Genomic DNA, 19,046 nt, shown 5'->3' on the forward strand with positions numbered 1-19,046 from the left:
TTTCTGTCTCTATCAGTTTACTTTCTTTCTGCCCTGCAGCAGCATTTTACAACCTTTTCTGGCCTTGGTCCTGTAGTTGATTTGCTTTTATATTCTTGACCTATAAATCAATTTGTCAGCTTAACATCAACATTATTATTCATTTATAATTTAGCAAGAAACAAAAGTTGGATATGTTGTATATGACAAGTCTCATATATAAATTAACCATGAACTCATCCCCTGTAGTTTGACTACTACAGACCCACTACCACACCATGCACAAAAACACTTATTTCCATTCACAAGCATACACCTGCACACACACACACACACAACCTTTTTCCCCACACACACACACACACACACAACCTTTTTCCCCACACACACACACACACACACACACACACACACACACACACACACACACACACACACACACACACACACACACACACACACACACACACACAGAGGTTCAGTCAAACACAAGGACTACATTATGTCAAGGAGGAATACAATGACTCCAGCCTGACCCAGCTCTGCAGCCACTCTGCCTCTGGCGTGAGTGTGCCTGGATTTACTGGTGGAGGTAGACTGTCCGCAGTTTAAACAGGTGTGCACTTATGCAGATGCACAGCTCAAGCATGTGGTTTGCATTAGTTCCTGCACTGAAGCCATCTGAGCTTTCCTGGAGCAGAAGTCAAGTTGGTGATCTATTCACGTTCCCTGCCTTCAGAAAGTGGAATTTTTCTACAAATTCTCAAAAAGCACATGAATGAATGAAATGAAATGAAGTACCCCGTTGAACCATATGTAGATTTAACCTCTAACAAAATTTGGAACTGTAAGTAAACTGCTGTAATCTCACCAAATTGTTATAGATTAGTGGCACAGAAATAATGTCATAGCTGTAGTAGTATATGGCACTGGCAATTAATCGATTAAAAAAGAATAATATTCACTGTGATGAGCATTTCACCAGGGTTTTCAACTCATTCAGATCAGTTTAATTTATTTGTACTGAAACACTAAATGTTATTGTTGCTATCTTTCATTAACCCTTGCTTTGAATTAGAAGGATATAAAAATAAAAACATCAAGACTGCAATGACATTTCATTATTGTGCATCAACATTTCAAAACCTTTTATCTGAATTTGTAAAGTCAATGGATCTATAGATTGAGTACAGCAACGACATGGGTTAGCCATTTCAGTCTGATGTTACAAAAGCACCAAAAAGTGAGTTGATATAAAGGCAAGTAAATTGCACCAACAAAACAAAAGGGAAGTCATGCTTCAGGGAAGCAGGAGGTATTCTCTCTCCCTTGTTGGTTATTCCAGACTTTTTCCAAAGAAAGAATCTTGTTTTGAAAAAAAAAACTGCCATGGATTCCAGGGAATGCCACTGAGACTCAAGTGAGCTATTCATGCTGCCAGTTGATTTAGGCACGCCTCGCTACACACCAATCAGCCCAGCCTCGGCCTCGCCAGCCACTCACTTGTCTGCCATTCCGACACAAGATGGAGACAGTGCCAAAAGTTCCAATTAAAATATCCATTTGTGATGTCTGTGCAAAAAAAAAAGAAGAAAAAAAAAAAAAAAACGAGTACCAGGTTTTTTCGATAGCGTAGGAGAAAATACAACAAAAGCTGCCAAAATTCTGTGGACAAGCCACATACTTAAGAGTTTTCTGTCTACACAAACTAAATAAATATGAAGAGTGTGTGTGTAGGCAGAATGGGTGTGCACGAGAAGCAGAGACAGACAGAGCGTGTGCATGCATGGGAGTGGGAGCGTCTTGTTATGGAGGAACAGAGCATGTTGCAGATAAGAGGGCGATGCTGTTCAAAGAAAAAGGCAGGCCGGTAAAGCGCGCGCCGATTCGACATCATCGCCTTACTGTCCCTTAATGAGCCTGGAGAGGAAGTCTGGTGTCCACAGAATCCGCTCCTGTCTCACTCCAATCACACGGCTGGGCTTTTATTCAAATCTCACACAAACTGTCACACAGCCAGTCTGGCCGTGCTGTTTATCTTACTCCAGAAAGATGTTAACAAGACAAATGAATGAATAAATACACAAATAATGCGTTTAGGTAATGTTAATAATGTATGAAATGGAAGCTGCTTTTTGACAGTAACGCTGCACTAAGGATTCTTCCCAACTTTAGTGACAGGCTTGTTTATTCGTTTCCCAGGATGCAATCCTCTGCATCTTTCGAAGACGATGTCTGGCCAATGCTTCTCGTCTACAGCACATCTCGCTGATGAGAAAAAGAGGTCTGACACATTAGTTTAGACTTCTCTCCCATAAAAAAAACAGCTCACACACACCAAGATTGAGCCATCATCATCCAAAACCACTAGTATGATGATCTGCCTAAATCTCATAAAATCCAGGTCTCCTTTTTCACCCCATCACACTTCCTTTCTGCTATTACATGACTCGTTTCAGTGACGTTTCAAAAGGGCGTTCAATTACACTTTTTTCAAAGGCTGAATAAATAAATAAGAAAGCATATGCACACCTGCAAAGGTATGCAAGAGCAGTCAAATCGCAGCGCCACCTGCCTCAAAGAAGTATCCCAAATTTCCAGGACTATTGGACAAAAATAAAACAAAACAAAGAAAAACATGAGCAGGGAGAAAATGCTCAAAGAAACTGACTGGGTAGGAAAATAAGTCTCATATCAAATTCCTTCCCCAGGCTGAGACAAAAGCAGGGCCTGGCACTCAGACACCGTCGACTACACAGACTTGGAAGACAGAGGAATAAAAAATAACACGCACATCAAAACCAGAGCCAAACAAATCCAAGAAAAGTTCAGATAGGTCTTCATTGGAACTTCCGAGAGGAACAAAAATCAAATAAATTGGGGGGTTAGTCTCGTTCAGGCTGCCCCGACAAGCCAAAAAACGCTGTTCAGAATATGTGAAGAAGACGACTGAGGACGATACTAAATGACTCCGAAAGCAGACGCCCAGTGTTTACCCCTGCAAACTCCAAAGAAAAGCCCCTCTCTCCTGTTAGAACGCGGGTGGGAACAGAAACTGAATTCAAGGCAGCTTAAGTGCTCTCTGGAATCACTCAGCATTCCGCCATCTTCTGCACACACACATCCACAGAGCACAAATTTGACTGTGACAGTGTATTCATCCATAACTGTAAATTGTTCTTAGGGGAATTTGGCAGGGCTTCATATTCTCCCCATCTTTCCCCACTCTAGTCCCAATCTTCTTTCCATATCCAAAAAGCTGTCTCCATCACCCTCTATCACAATATGTGTACAACAGACAGTCGCCATAGCGATTGTGGGATCACTCAATGCCAAGTCATTACAAAACCAAAGAGATTAATGAGACCAAAGAGTGACCCGAGTTTAAAATGACTACATAATAACCTGTTTGGTGCATCCTTGTGCTTTGATTACTGACTGCATCTTTAAAATGTCTGAGGTACATGCAGCTCCTACTAATGATTGAATCCTAAATACAGATGCCTTAATATAGTCCACAAGGTATAAATATCATCACTGATAATGGGTATGAAAGTTTAGCTTTCAAGTGCCAAAATATCTGAATACGAAACCTTTCTAGTGTTATTGAATTTAGTCCTGCTTAGTGATAAGAGATAACAGGAAAACAGGAAGTCTTTGAACCATTTATAAACAAAAGTGGCGGATATTCTTAGTTGTTATTACTGCATGTCAATGTGCAAGAGTTCTCCTGGCACGAGTCTAGCAGGAAAAGGCGTCCGCACCACTTTTGCTTTTGTGAGATATATTAAAAACATGCTGTACTGTGAACCCAGAAAGCCAGTTCTTCTACAGAATGGCATCCATGAACGTTACTTATGTAAGACTGATATTAAGCCGGGACTCAAGATATCCCATGCACTTCTTACACACAGACACACACACACAAAAAAACTTTTAAACACCTCATACTTATGCAGTTCAACTTCTCCACTGTTGCTGTCCACACTTTCAGTCTGGTTGCTGCTGTAGTAAATTGAAAGCTTCCAACTTATAGAAAAAAAAAAGTTCTTTTTTGGTCACAAATACACACAAAAAACATATTTCTCTAAAAAGTATAACTTTTCTCAGTTTCTAAAAGGATTGGAACAACACATACCATATTTTCCAGAATTGTTTTTTTTTACTCCTCTGGCTTCAAGTGTGACTTATATAGCAAAGCGACTTATATGTGTATATTTACAGCAATTTTGTCGAGTAGTCCCTGATGCTTATGTTTACACTAAAATATAACTCCTAGTATAACACAAGTGAAAATGCCACCCAAAGAGCTATACTGCAGACTTGCCAGAGGAGGACATGCTGCTTCATCTCCACCCTGACGTTGGCACAGTTGTTTACCATTACTTAACACAGATGAATGGATTTCATAATGCACTTCTATAGTTATTATGCCCAGCCTAAATTCTTCATAGGCTAATTTAGACTATAATTACTACAATTACAAATGCAATTTATATGCTGAAGCGACTGTTTTTTGTTTCGTTTTGTTTTGTTTTTTTTTGCTAAAGGCGATTAATATTCCGGTGCAACTTATAGTCTGGAAAATATGGTACATTATTCATATATAATATCTGTTGACTAAACAAAGGGCAATAAGTTTGTGAAGCTTGTGTACTTACAAAAAACATGCTACAAATTTAGTGCTTTCATGTATGTCAGTATCATAACACCCAGGAGCCAAACAATACTCCAAGTTCTGCAGGCCACCCCTGGGATACCCTCTGAATCACTTGAACTTATTACCAAAAGTTCACTTCCAAACTTCCTGGAAAAAAAGGATCAGATATTTCTGAGGAATAACAAAGCAGGTAAGTGAGAATAATAACATTTGAGTTTAATCCCACAATTCTGAGTGAGAACAGCAGGCCAAGGGGGACCTGCAGCAACGGGGACAAATTAATGCTCCTGCAGACGGATATATGTTAGCAACACAGCAGAATCAAGTGTGAGGAGTTTATCTATAAGAAAAGCACCACAAATTCCCCTAATAATGGTTCAGAGAGTAGCTAAAAAAAAGCAATGCAAAAAAATTCAGGGAAAGGAAGTTTAAAAAAAAAAAAAAAAAGTTGTAGTACTGTTTCCCTTTTCTTCTGCTCCCCTCCCCTCCAGCCCCCTTCTTCTCTTTCCATGTAGTTCCCCTCCTCTTTGTGGCTCAGCTCAGACCTCAGCCCCTTCCATACTGCTGCTTGGGGGGGAAAAAAAATAAATAAATAAAAATATTTTAAAAAAAAAACAAAAGAATAAAACGAGGTCACAGATCGCCTTACTTCAGCCTGCAACACCCTCCCCCCACCTCCACCCTCCATACCTTCCCCTACCAGCCCCTCTCACTCCAAACCTCATTCCATCACTGCGGCCAAATCCACCTCATCCATCCTCCCTCCTCCAACCCCCCGATCTCATTTCTTCCCTCCCTCCCCTCGTCTCCACTCCCACCCTTCCCGTGCCCTCAGCCTAGTGCTAATTGGTAAATCTGTTGAACCATGCCAGCCCTAACAATGAGACACCTGGAGTTCTGTCAAAACAAGTTTCCCTGTGAAATGGCCTCCAGTGTTAATACAGTAGCGTAGGGTGATACTGAGTCTGCTGTCGCTGTGGAGGTTGGAGCCAGGGGTTGTGCTATGTGGGGAAATCTGTCAATAATGAGTTCACTCCACAGTCTGTTAGGAGTGGTTCATCATAAATTTGACTGTCAATATCACATCTGAACCTTCAGCCTAATTCTCTGTGCAACTGAACTATGACCAAATCATGATTACAACATCTTTCCAAAGCCTGCTGAGTTAAGGTTTTTGATCCTCTTTCCTCAGTATTTGCTACACACAGGCCTCCAAGCCATGCGTTACACCAGTTAATGTTGTCGTACACAAACATGCAAAAAGTTCTAACTTGAGCCGACCTAGTTCTGACTACCTGTCATTTAAAACTCAAGTCACACCATAGATGCAAGGATACCACATGCACACTGGTGTAGACAAAGGTGTGTTTGTAAGACTAACATGCATGCAGAAAGACAGACAGGCACACCCAACTGTGATCCTGCCAGACCTTGTCAAACAAGTTTGAGCAAAGACGTTTGTATAAGAGAGGGAGGAGAACTGACACGAGGAGAGGAATTTTTCTAAATCCTAGCAGACCTCAGAATCACATTATTAGCTGTTTTTTTTTTTTTTTTTTTGAAGGACTGGCAACAGAAGCTAATGCAGGATGTGCAGAAATCAACAAGCAATTGATTAGTCAAACAATTCAAGTAGGCAATCCACAGAGCCACGGTCTCCTCAGAGGATATTAATAAGTTCTCCTCTGGGCTTTGTAATTCCAGCCTCTTTCCAGCTTCACACAGCCTAACTGAAGCAAACCGACACCAGGCTTACTGATGTCAAATCAAGAATAACTTTACCTTCAGGCTCGATTTCCTTTAAATTTAGAGCTGGTGTCTGGTGCTTTTTATTTACAGGACAACGACAAGAGGAATCTGGACTGTAACTGCTACTTAGCTTCAGAAAGGGACATGCAGTTTTAGGTCACATTTAATCCAAATCTTCGACCAGTGGACATAAACAGTGTGTGTTACTGCATCATCTACTGTTTCTTACTGCGTCACTGTTCAGACCCAGATGCTGTTGATAAAGAGAACTCTCTTCACAACAGCTGCAGAAACAAATACAAACAAAACAAAAAGATTGCCTTCTCCTGCTGGTGGATCGAACCAAGTGCATTCACATTTTTGTGACAGTGGCTCCTAAAGCTGAAAAGGATGTTGTCATTAAACCAGAATGATCAAGAAGCCAAGGGCCAGTTAGGCGTGAAGACAAATAACAAAGACAAACACAGAAAGGAGAGAAGCAAAGCTGAACAAGAAAACAGCAGGGCTGCCTGGTGAGGCCGGACAGTCTCTGTTGAGTGTCAAAACTGAAGTAGACACTGTGGTCAAACGTATGAGGCAGGTCTCATTCTAAACATCAGTCCTAAACAAGCACCTGGCACCCTGGCATCTCAGACATTAAAAAGCGAATCAGCCACAAAGCAGCAGCACTGAATTAGCATAAAACACAGCAACAGCATGATCATTTTCATCAACATCACCAGGATTTAGGTTTTTCATTCATTATTTTTTCTTTTGAATCAGCAATTATCAGTTGTTAATTTGTGTGTGGAATCAACCAAAAACAAAATCCAACAAGATATGTTTGGAATTCAAAGGTCTCTCACCAAATGAAATTGGTGAAGGCTCAGATCTGACTGTCCGGGGAATTCCCAGCAGAATGGCCCCTGAAAGGCAAAGATGGACGTTCCCAAGTCACACAATTATATCAGCTCTCCATCTCTCATTCTCTCTCTCATACACACACACACACACACACACACACACACACACACACACACATACACACACATCGGAACATAATCCCAGCCAACCAGGTTTTATGCAAAAGCACCATCTTCTACCTGGAAATAATACATCCCCTGGCTTGTTAGTTATTTAAACCACAACCTCATGTCTGCTGGCTCAGCTTTCTCCTGGGTCCATGTCAGGGCCCATTATTACTACTTTTACACAGAAAGAGAATAGGAGAACACTGGTTGTGTGCAGGTTACACGGCTGTTGGTACTGGTTGACTGGTTGTTAAAACAATATTTCACTTTGGCTTATTTCACTTTCACTTAGGAGTTCAATTATGAAGCAGGATTTAAACAAAGACAAGGTGTGCTGACTACAGGTCCCCAATGCAGTAATTTTGCATATTTTTAGTAATTATGTGCACTAAAATTTAAACTGTGAGCTGTATGTATTTACTTAAGAGAAAAGAAATTAGATCTCATATCTCTGACAGATTTCAGAAGATGACAGAGGACAAGAAAGGAAAGAGGAGGAAGAAAATAAGAAAAGGGAGATATTGATTTCCTAAGGACGAATGGACACATTAGTAAGAAGTCTTAGAACATGCAGAGAAAACAACAACAGGACCTTTAGTTTGCTAAAGGGCTCCAGTACCTCACAGCTACTGTGCAGTTGGTTTCTCTGCCCCGAGATCATTGGGTGCTATTTGTACTTGTGCTTGACCCTGAGGCCAGCTAGATAACTTTTCCTAACAGCTAGACAGTGAATACTGTGGTTATTGCTAAAACACACACACACGCACACACACTTGCAGTGTTTTCCTTTTAAATGTGCATGTCCACCACATTGTCACACATTCCCCGGGGTAGCTTAAGTTCACAGGGTTGTGTAACAGTTAAATATCACAGCAAGGAAAAACAATGACAGAGTGTAAAAGGCTTAAAGCAATTCACTCACACACACACACACGCACACACAGAAAATAGAAAAAAAAGTTGCTATTCACATTTCCTACAATCAGTGTGGTAAAGGAGAGGACACTTAATGATGTCATTTGCAAATTCAATAAACACACCTGATAAAAAAAATGTGCAATATCTGTCATGTTGAATTTTATTCACTTGGCCTTCACCATTAGCGTCACTATTAAAGGGACTTCCTGGCACCTTAACAGGTGGATTTACTTTAAAACGTTCAGGTACTCTGTTGAAAATACACTAAGGAGCAATAAGACTCTTTAGTCATTGTCGTGATGTTGTTGCTGACTAAGCCAACACTGAGTAGATTGTCTGTGGAAACAAGCGACCGTCCAGACTGCTGGACAGATACAATGACTGAGATGCTCTCATTTTCATTGTCACAGTTCCCGGGCCTGACGCCACGTCTCGACAGCCTCAGATTTTGGCCTGAGCTGATGTAAGCGTGGTCCCTTGAACAAATGTCTTGTCTGGAGAAGACAGCAAGAGACAGCTGACAGGCACAACGGTCTCTATCTGAGGGTTGGATCGTGTGCTAAAAACAACTGGATAACATGGAGGAAATCATCAAACATATCTGGAAATTAATACTTTTAACATACTCTGGAAATTTAACTAAGAAACATTTTATATGAAAAGAACATGACAGGAACAAGCCAAGCTGAAATGGAAAACGCATTTTGCAACTCTGGATTCACAACAATAAAGGTGTGAGATATATGCTTTCTTTTGCAGCAAAGGTTAAGGGTGGATGGAGGGATGCATGCATAGAAAGAGGACAAAAGGAGGAGTTATTTGGAAAAAGGCTTAAAAATGCAGAGGGAAAGAGCAGCTTAAGGTCGACAGAAGTTTGCTTAGAGTTGGCCTTCTATGTAAAGCCTATGGACAGTGTGTGGGTGGTTCCTGCTGACCACGGGGTCGCTCATTAACAGCAGAGCGGGCCAGGCCTCCCAGAGTCCTGAGCAATTGTTTGGCTAGCCCAGGTGCATGGTCCATTCAGACCACAGGAAGCCCCTTTTATCCCTATTCCTACAAAATGGAGACAGAACTGGTCAAGGAGGGTGAATGTGATCCTGGCTCTGCCTTTTCTCACTCTGACCTGGAGTAACGGTTGCATGCTCATCCAGTCCTTTTCCTCATTGTAGGGATCCACAGAGTCACTGTGGTGTGTCTTTTCTGAATGCTCAACTAAAAGCCAATATTCTGATGATGTTGTCTTTTGTTTTGTACAGTGTTAAAAACACATAAGCTCTTTTCACACAGCCTTTTACCAATACACATTCTTCAGAGAAAGAAGCAAGACTGAATGGGAATAAAATAAGCATGTTCAGTAGTTGTAAAGGCTCAGGTGGGAGGTCTCGCAGGCCGTAAAAATGGACAAATTCCATCACTTCCTCCACACTAATTACCATACACTTGCAGCAAGTGCCCTCCCTCCCAACATCCCTATGCCTATGCTTCACTACCTCTGACACCCCCCCAATCCCCCTCACCCCACCTCCTCATACATACACACAAACACACACACGCACACACACACACACAATAACAACAAAGTGAGGCACAGTTGGGAAATGGTTAACACTCCAGCCATCCCCTGCTGCCACTGAAAGCCCACAAAACAATGGAGACATTGTTCAGCAGCTAGGCTGTAGACTCTAAGGCTGTGTGTGTGTGTGTGTGTGTGTGTGTGTGTGTGTGTGTGTGTGTGTGTGTGTGTGTGTGTGTGTGTGTGTGTGCATGCTTTTGCCCCAGTTCCCAGAATGACAAATAAAAAAAGCATGTTTCATTAAGAAGAACTTGTGTTTAAAATGTTTTTGGATTTCATTCTGGATTCACTGTTCTTTATGTAAAATTTAAACATTTTCTGATTACATGACTATGAGAGGAGATGATTTAATAACCATTCAGTTGAATTATGTCAGGACATTACCAGTCTTTCACTGCACCTTTGTTGAGTCTATGAACACACACACATATGAAGGAATGCATTTAAAAAACAATGTGGTATGGTTGACGTGTGTGTTATTGGGAGAATGCAATAATCACTGTCTAAACAATACAAACATGAAAGTGGTTTAAAGCAACCACATACAGACTACCACTTCATAAATTCATCCACCAGGTTTAAGTTACTCCTTTCTGCTACAAAGACTTTTACACAATGTCAAATTAAAACATCATTAAACAAGGGAATCTGACAGAGCCAGGACTGTTTATGGTCTTTCCCTCAGGAGCAATGTGAAGCATAAAAATGTTTCTTGGAGTCTCTCCCTCAAAAAATACACATCAATAGGTGGATAAATATTGAATAACTTTCAGCCAATAGCATAAAAGTTCAGTGGCGGCAGGTTTTGAGGCTGCCTGCGGGGTGGTCAGGCACTTCAAAAGGGTCCTGCTTGGCCCCCTTTGAGGGCATGGTAAACAGGGGCATACAGCGTGCCCTCAGAAAGTCCAGCCTGCGTGAGGTCACTTCCACTTCTCTCGGCTGATCCTCCAGCATTCCACCTCGGCTCAGCCTTCCAGCCAGAAATGAGACCGTCTGTCTGCATCTCCGTCCCTGTCCATCTCTCCCTCCATCTTTCTCCTCTGCCACAGCTTTCTAGCTGCCGTTACCTACAGTGATCTGTATTTTCCTTCTATCTCTCACTATCTTTCTATTTGTTATTTCAACTGTCGTAGGGTCACTGAGGCTTCAGATCGCTGTTATCTACCAGGCCAATCAACAGTTTCTTATCACTGCTAATGCAGCCTGCTGGTGCTCCAGGCAGGGGGGAGGTCAAGGTGCCCAAGTGTTTCCTCACATTTATGAACAAAAAGAAACTACTGTTTACAGCCCAATTTATCGATAAAGGGATCATGAACATGCAAGCCTACATCCAGAAAAAAAAAAAAAGAAGCTTGGCTGATTGAGTGACACCAGCGGGAGTCCGTGTGGGGTTATCATTGGCATTCATGATGCTGTCCAAACTAATCTGTCCTTCTATATGTACCACAGCCAGTATGATGCAAACCAGGGAAACATTCAATCACACTTCCTTCTCAGTCAGAGGTGCTTGCTGGAGAAGGACGGAAGGAGCACCAACAATACAAGCTGCATTTCACATTCAATTTCATCACTTGTGCTAACAGCGAGTTGTGTGCCTATGCACTGATGCTGCAATGCCTCTGATCTTACCAGTCTGTGTACTCTATCAAACAGATCACACCAGGGCTGGGCAATATGACCACAAATATTACAATATATTCTCTCGTATCGATCAATGTCAGTACTAATCACAATATGCATTCAGCAGTGCTCCCACTGCTCAGTTCGTCTTTGCTTCTGTTTTCTGCTTAGAACTAAAGCCCACAAAAAAAAAAAAAAGAAAGAAACCAAAAGGTTTAGTTAAGTTTCAGTTTCAGAGTTATTTATAATCAAATCCAACAGTCTCTAAACTTCATTTGTTTTTAGTTGGGGCAAAAATCGCTTCATTATTGAGGTCAGAAACCACAAATCCTGATCATGACCAAAATCAAATCCATTGTTCCTTGGCCAGAGTTCCATCTGTGCTGAAAACTAAACAGAATCTAATAATGGAAATAATGTTCTTTGTGTAACCTCACCATGAAGGTAATATAAATACTATAAGTGAAAACACTGCATTGGCAATATTCTGTTAACATTAAACCATTGCACACAAACTAGTTTTATTTTAAGCTTTTAAGCTTACACTTCAGCTTCATCTGCCTCATACTTTTCACAATTTCACAATTCAATTTTGTTGCTCAGTGTTTAATCTGACTGAAATTGCCAGTGGTCATTTTTCCATCTATTACTGATCACTAATTTTGTATTATTTTTTCATGCAACCCAATTACCACGTGTTTTGGTGAATGCCCTGCATGTCGGCAACGTGCAAGTATATTTTTTCCAACTGACTGGTTGTCTGTCTTTGTTGTTTCATGTCTGTTTTCACCCCAGAGCCAGTTTCTGCTTTGTGATGAGTTGCTGGTATAGCCTGTTCGTTCGAAGCTTGTTAGTATTGCACACTTGACTGTTGGTATTACAAGCTTCTGTGTACATTGTAAAAAAATAAAGGCTTAAAAGCAGATCACTGGGCAGTCTAACTCAAACATATATTCACTAATTAACTGTTCACATCCCTACTCCATTCTAAAATGTTGGAGGTGCAACCACTGCATTAGAGAACTGTAAACCAGGCGTTTAGGTGGATGTGTGGATGAAGTATTTACAGCCATATGACTCATAGCAGGATGAAACCTCAATTATTTACCTGCAGCTTTTGCTGCCAAACGAACAGTTTAATGACTTCATAGGAGCCAGGACTCTTTTTCTCAATGTCGCCTAAAATAACAGAGTAAGAGGCCCCTGAACTCTTCGGTATAAAAATAACACCAGCATTGCAGGGGAAGATAAGGAGGGCATTAGCTGGGTTTGTTTTGTTCAGAAGAACACTGTCATCGCTAGCTCTTTGTCTTAAACGCAGCATTTGACAAGGTTTCTCTTTCAAATAAACAGCCTTGTCGCCTCCTGCTATTTTAAGATGTGCTTAACTTAAACGGGCAAAACACCAAGGGGGCCTTGGCTCACCAACTTTTGAGTAACTGTTCAAGATGGTATTTATTACAGACCATAAAAGTAACTGAGCTGATGAAATGTCAGATGTGACTCAGAGAGACACCGTGAAAGAAAAATCACCACTATCTTCTGCCATGAAAACAACTAACTGCTGCACAGATTACATAAGAAAAGGATCTGTCGTGTGTTATTAGCTCCAGCACAGGAGACACTATATTCATGAGCATCCAAACTTGGACGGTTTCCTCATTGGAAACTGCTATGCACTTTTAAAATGTTCTTTTTCATAACAATACGCAGAAGATGCACGCCTCCAAAAGAAAAGTAACAACTGTGCCAGTAATGGCCCAGGGCATTCATGGTCACCTCACTAATTCTGCTCAATCCCTACTCTCATTGATTTTCTTGGCTCACTAACCCTGTGACCACATACGTACACCTCTCTATGTTCAACCTCTCCACTGACCTCGTGAAAACTTCATGCCTTTGGCTAACTTCTAAGTTCACATTCAACTGTAGATTTTAGAGCTGCTAGCCTCTTAGATATTGACGTGCCTGGGGTGGATGCTCTGTTACGTGTATGTACTGCATATGCCCCCTATGGTTGTCCAGCCAACTCTCCTGCCAGAGAGCTCCTCCAGCTCCATGGACAGGATAATCAGTGTCGAAGGAACGCCCACACTTTCCTCAAAGACGGTACGTTAGCAGGCCAGCATTAGCTTATTCTCATGAAAAAGCTGTTTAATCATTCCGCTCGGTGAAAGGCTGAGCTCGGGTTATCACTTTCCCTGGGATTACAGGTGGTGCGGCTGTCCAAAGAACAACCGCTGCACCTGGCACAGTGGCAGCCCCCAGTGCCATTCACCTCCTGGTTGCTCACTAACAGACAAAATGTGCACATATAAAAGAAGAAGTTCACATAAAACCCACTGGGCGTGTTAGTGACTAGGATTTAAGGGTAAATCCAGTCAAAAAATCTATTCATGGGGAAAAGGGGACTTTAACACTGAAGATGTTTTCAGGCTGAATGAGAGGGAAAGCAGGATTTGTTTGTGTTTCTTTCATAAATAAGGGAAGAACAGGTGGTGAAAGAGGTAGAGTACCGAGCGGAGTGTTACTTACAACGATGTGTGCCGGTGACGGGGACCTGGCATCTTTAAGTGCTTGTCTACTTTGGAGACCTCCTGGTTGAACATCTAGCAGGGGCCATTTCATCTGTAGGTACTGAATGGCAGAAAGGAAACAGAATGGAAAGAAAGAAACAAAACATGTTAACAATGCAGAAAGCAAAAACCAAAAGAACAAATTAAAAGTAAGACAAAAAAGGGAGACAACATCTCTTGACGGGTGTACAGGTATGGAAACTCAAAGACATGGAAATGCAAATAAAGATCTAAAAGCAGATGGTAATGGGGTGAAGATGGCCTCAACCATGTATCTGAGAGTCCAGTAGGAGTGCACACAGTAGTGGTGCAAATTAAACCACTTTGTTTTTTTCTGAAACAGAAAGCACAAAACTTTTTTTTAGTAACCAGGCTCCTTCACAATGAGCAGGTTTTATAAAAGAAAAAATATTTTATTTTTTCCTGAAGTGGCTGATAGGTGACTTAACGCTGTGGGAGGGCAAAGGTAAAGGGTAAGTACAGTACACAGATTGTAGCTTTAAGATGACCTAAGGTCATAAATGTGACTGTTGTTAGACTTTATTGGAACCCATAAAGAGGTTGAAGTGTGGAGTCTCACCACGCTCCTCTGAGGCTAACCCTCCTGACTGCTCCTGTTAATGATTGACTTGGCCTCTATCAGAAAGCTCACTCTCTCACTTCCTCTCGCCCTCACACACACACACACACATACACACACACACACACACACACAAGCACAGAAACACAGATAAGCAGCAGCAAGGGTCATGAGAAACATCACAAACTGGGTGGAGTTCTTTTAATTTGATGACGTGTGCCATGTTGATAAAATGAGCTACCTTCTACCTTACAATGAGCAGGAAAAGCTCTCCTCCTCATCTTCACATTTGAATAAAACTGGATACATGATCCAAATCTGCTGTCATTAAAAATACTTTGAACAAATTCAGATGGAAATGTTTCTGTGGCCATACAGAAAATTCTCTGTAGATTAGTCAGTTGTGGACTGCCCAGCATTGACCTTGCTACAGAATGTGGTCCAAACTTTGCTTATCATTGTCACGGTCACCTAGTTTGAGGAAAAGAGGTCACAGTGGCTTTTTCAGGTCTTCGGGCCTTTGCGAATAGGTATGTTACTAAGGGCTAAAAACTGTAAAGAAAGAAAACTGCTGTGAAATTACCAGCATCAGCTGGAAACAGAATGAAACTAATGGTCTTAGAAAAAAACCACATGCTACGATTCCACTACATTTAAATATCAGCCTCAGTGGTTTCCCAGAGGATGACAGTTCCCTGGAATTGAAAGTAATGACATTTGCAAAGACAAAAACAAACCAATTTTAAAAAACCAAAGTTAGTATCATTAAAATGAGCACTGGGGTAAACTCTGCATTTATATTAGCGGCCGTTTGCAATAATGACATAATATCTAACAAGTTCAGTCAGTCCTGTTACACTTCATAATCATCAAGCCATAATTATTGGTCTGGAGCCCAGTCTCTGGTAGCTTGGCTGAGGCTTGATGATGCAGGTGCATTAGATGCAATTTTTTAGTGTTACCACCTTGTAAGAATGACCACTAACTTGTATGCATGTCTCAGAGTCAGTGTGTGTGTGTGTGTGTGTGTGTGTGTGTGTTTGCATGTGTGCGCGTATCTGTCAGAGCAAGTGTGTCGTGACCCTTCCTGAGATTGCCTCGAAATGAGTAGTAATTAGCGAGGAGTTCACTGTGGGGTGCCAGCCTGTGGTAGACGGTGGAGGGAGTTATTGACTCCATGTCTTCAGCCAGAGCCCCTGCAAGGAAAAGATTGTTTGCTGCCTGGTCTTTCTCCACCACTACCACTCATTTATGACCCCAAGATGGCTTTGACTGTAAAAACTGGATTTGTTTACACTTGTTTGGAAAAAGGAAAAGTTGTAAAAAACCCCAGAATTGAGGTCTTGTGGGTTTTTATGGAACCCCCAAGCTGAGTATTAACTGCCATGGGGCGGTTGGGGGTAATAAGTGAAAGAGAAGGAAGCAAGTGATCAGGCTGCTGTCAACTATGAGGTAATTCAAGACAGTGTCCATTGGTGCCACAGTGGCTACAAGACGGCAGTGCTGGAGAGAAGCAGGGTGAATTGTATATGCAGTCATGGGAAAGTCCTGCCATTGTGTGTGTGTGTGTGTGCACACATGCTCACACATGCAAATATTCAAACACAGCTGCAGCTGGCGGAGGGGTCGAACAAGAGGACACTGAGGAGGTGGGTAAGAAGCATGAAGGTGACACCTGTGTGTGGCAATGAGGTAGAGAGACACTTAGAAACTACAGAGTGAAGGAGGCTGTCGGAGCGCATGTCCTGACAAGTGGCTCTACTTCAGCTCTGCTATTGCAAATGTTCTCACACACTAATCTCTCCTGCAGGTTTTACAAGCATGCCAAGGAAAACGGAGCCCTGGCAAGCACTGTGCTTTCCGACCACCCCCTTCTTGGCCTCCTTCTCTCTCTACCCGTCTGTCTGCCGTGCTAACGGACGCACCGCCTGGGCTTGAGTAGGCCATGGCCTCTGACCCCTTTCTGCTGCTTCAAGCCCCTCCCTGTTCCCCCCTCTGTGACCTGAAAACTCTCCTGCTATGAGGGGGCCCCCCGGGTAACTCAAGAGCCATTCCAATGTGACAAATTGCTCCGGAGTTCCAGGATAACTCTCTCTTCTCCTCTGTCTCTATTCCTGCCCCCCACCTACATAGACAAACACTACCCAGCCCCCCCGAAAGACCACCAGCCTGTCGGAGCCACCCAGTGGTTGTGCTCCAGCTCCAACTTATGCAGCAGAAGGCTGCTCCTTCTCCCCTCTCCCTTTCAGCCTCCCCACCCCACCTCCCCCCTTTCTCTTTCCCTATGCTGCCCCCCCCCCCTCGCCTGGCCTGCCCTACAATGGGAGCTGAATGACTCAATTGTCTCTGATGAAGTGAAAGACAAGGGAGTCCTCTAAGTCCTTACAGAGGGATGAACTCACTCTCACTGTTCCCATTTTCCTGTCCTCTACTGCTTTCCCAAGCACAAAAAAGAGGTTGGGAGTGGGTTATTTATTTATTTATTTATTTTTTTTACAAGGACAAATAAATATTTTCATTATTGATTATTTTGTGTTTTTTTCACTTAGACATTAGTGCACAAAATCAGTCAGAAAAGACAAAATATGCCTGACATTGCTCTGTCTTACCAACAATCCAAATCCTTATATTTAAAGAGTCTGTTTTGTGATTATACTGTGTTAGAGTGGGTGTTTTCTACTCGCACGCTGGACCACTCACGCGTACGTGAGTGACTCCTGCTGCAACAAGGTTTGGCATGTTTGGCAATGAAAACAAGCTGGGGCCCTGGTCCCAGTGTCACAGCTCATAGCAGAGGGGAAACAGGTTCCAGACAAATGGAGGGGCATCCTGAGCACTCACACACCAGCTTCACCACTGTTGTTACTAATTCAACAGTCTGGCACAGATGCAATTTGGCCTGAAACCCTCCTTTCTGATACCAGTGCTGACTCTCATCCCTCCAAAAATAAACCATTTTTTCCACATTCTATCAAACATTAACCAAACGTCAATATGTGCTATTGACAAAGAAGGGGAGGGTTAGTAGGAGTAGAGTCTACTCTTAAATTTTTTAGTATGAATGACAGACATGGAAAGAGCAGGCAGGTTCTGCCTGTTTCTGGTCAACAACCAGCTCCTTTTCCATCAAGCCCCCATCTGATGTGTTTATCACATGCGGCCTGGCGGCTGGAGCAGCAGCCACCACATGGCTTGATCGTTTTGTTTTGGATTAAGAGCAGAGGGCTTCAGACCAATCAAACAAACAGAGCTCCTTATGTGCCAATGTGGCTTCCCAAACACTGGTCCACTTTCCAGCAGGGGACCATGGGACAGATGATAAGGACCACTGGGGCTCCATCAAGCATTCCAGCCATGTGAGCAATGTGAGAAAGGAGGGGAGACACAAACACAAAGACAGACAGAAAGCAGCTTGGGTTTAGAGTCAGCATATGGATGCAGGGTGTTGCTCTAGAGTGTTCAGCAGATCTTCAGCCCATCTGTGGCTGCCTCAAATCACAGAAATGACATAGCTCTAAATGCACATTATGGTCGGTATGTACAGATACCACATGTACGTTCATGGTGAGCCCCCGCCCAAACATACTGTGCATGCTTACTTATATTTCCACACCTGAACAACAATGCTTATCCACATTTGAACATCCTCTGGTTGACAGGCCTGGCAGCTCCTCTGGGACAGCGCACAGAGATGGGATTGACAGCTTGCAGATTACACCAATCAGACTGCTAGTATAAAGAGCTTTATTTAAATCTGAAATGATCAAGGCTAGTAAGAGGTGCCCATTCAAAGCTCTGGAAGCAAACTGCACAGAGCTTAAAAGATTAGCGCATCTAGTTTGACTACAATTTCATCCCTTTAAAAACCGAAGCTGGGCATATTGTCTTGATCTGTTGTGGATACTGTTGGCAGTCTTTGTCCTCACTCACAGGTGCAAGAGAAGAAGAAAACACGTGCTGTGCTTATACAAACACGTAAATTGTTGAGGAGGGGACAGTAATTTTCTGTAATTAAGGGAGGGAGAATCTTAATGTAACACAGACCGCTGGTTAAAGAAAAAGAATCCCCGGCCAACTCAGCTATATGATACATTGATACATCTGTTCCTGTGCACAGTGCAAATGAATGGGTTTACTGTGAAGCAAATGGAAGTAGCGCAAGAATTTCTTGACAAAACTGGAAGAAAGTTAGCTGACACGAGAAGGCCCATCGTGGCTGCTCTGGTTCTACAAATGCACATTTTATGAGGAAATATTAAAGAAGAAGAAAAAAAAAAAAAAAGAAACCCCACCTGCTCTGATAGCCAGAGGCATTTTGCAACCAGGAAAATAAAAGTGGAATGCGGGAAGGCCTGGGGTTTGTGTGCCCTGGGGCGGGAAG

The 19,046-nt window shown here is 42.4% G+C and overlaps 1 protein-coding gene across 27 annotated transcripts in view; it reads right to left on the bottom strand.

Moving 5' to 3' along the window:
- Window positions 1-19,046, bottom strand: part of tcf7l2 (transcription factor 7 like 2) — an 85,211-nt gene that overhangs the window by 41,332 nt on the left and 24,833 nt on the right. For 15 of the 27 annotated variants that reach the window (XM_026314943.2, XM_026314942.2, XM_026314949.2 and 12 more), the window contains exons 4-5: window positions 14,045-14,146; window positions 7,234-7,293 (exon numbers count right to left, since the gene is read on the bottom strand). In XM_026314943.2, the coding sequence (XP_026170728.1) occupies window positions 7,234-7,293; window positions 14,045-14,146 (162 nt within the window). The remainder of the gene's footprint in view (window positions 1-7,233; window positions 7,294-14,044; window positions 14,147-19,046) is intronic. The other 12 variants (XM_026314946.2, XM_026314955.2, XM_026314956.2 and 9 more) reach the window with 1 other exon arrangement.

Source organism: Mastacembelus armatus, chromosome 19 (genome assembly GCF_900324485.2).
Source record: "Mastacembelus armatus chromosome 19, fMasArm1.2, whole genome shotgun sequence".
Taxonomy (NCBI): Eukaryota; Metazoa; Chordata; class Actinopteri; order Synbranchiformes; family Mastacembelidae; genus Mastacembelus; species Mastacembelus armatus.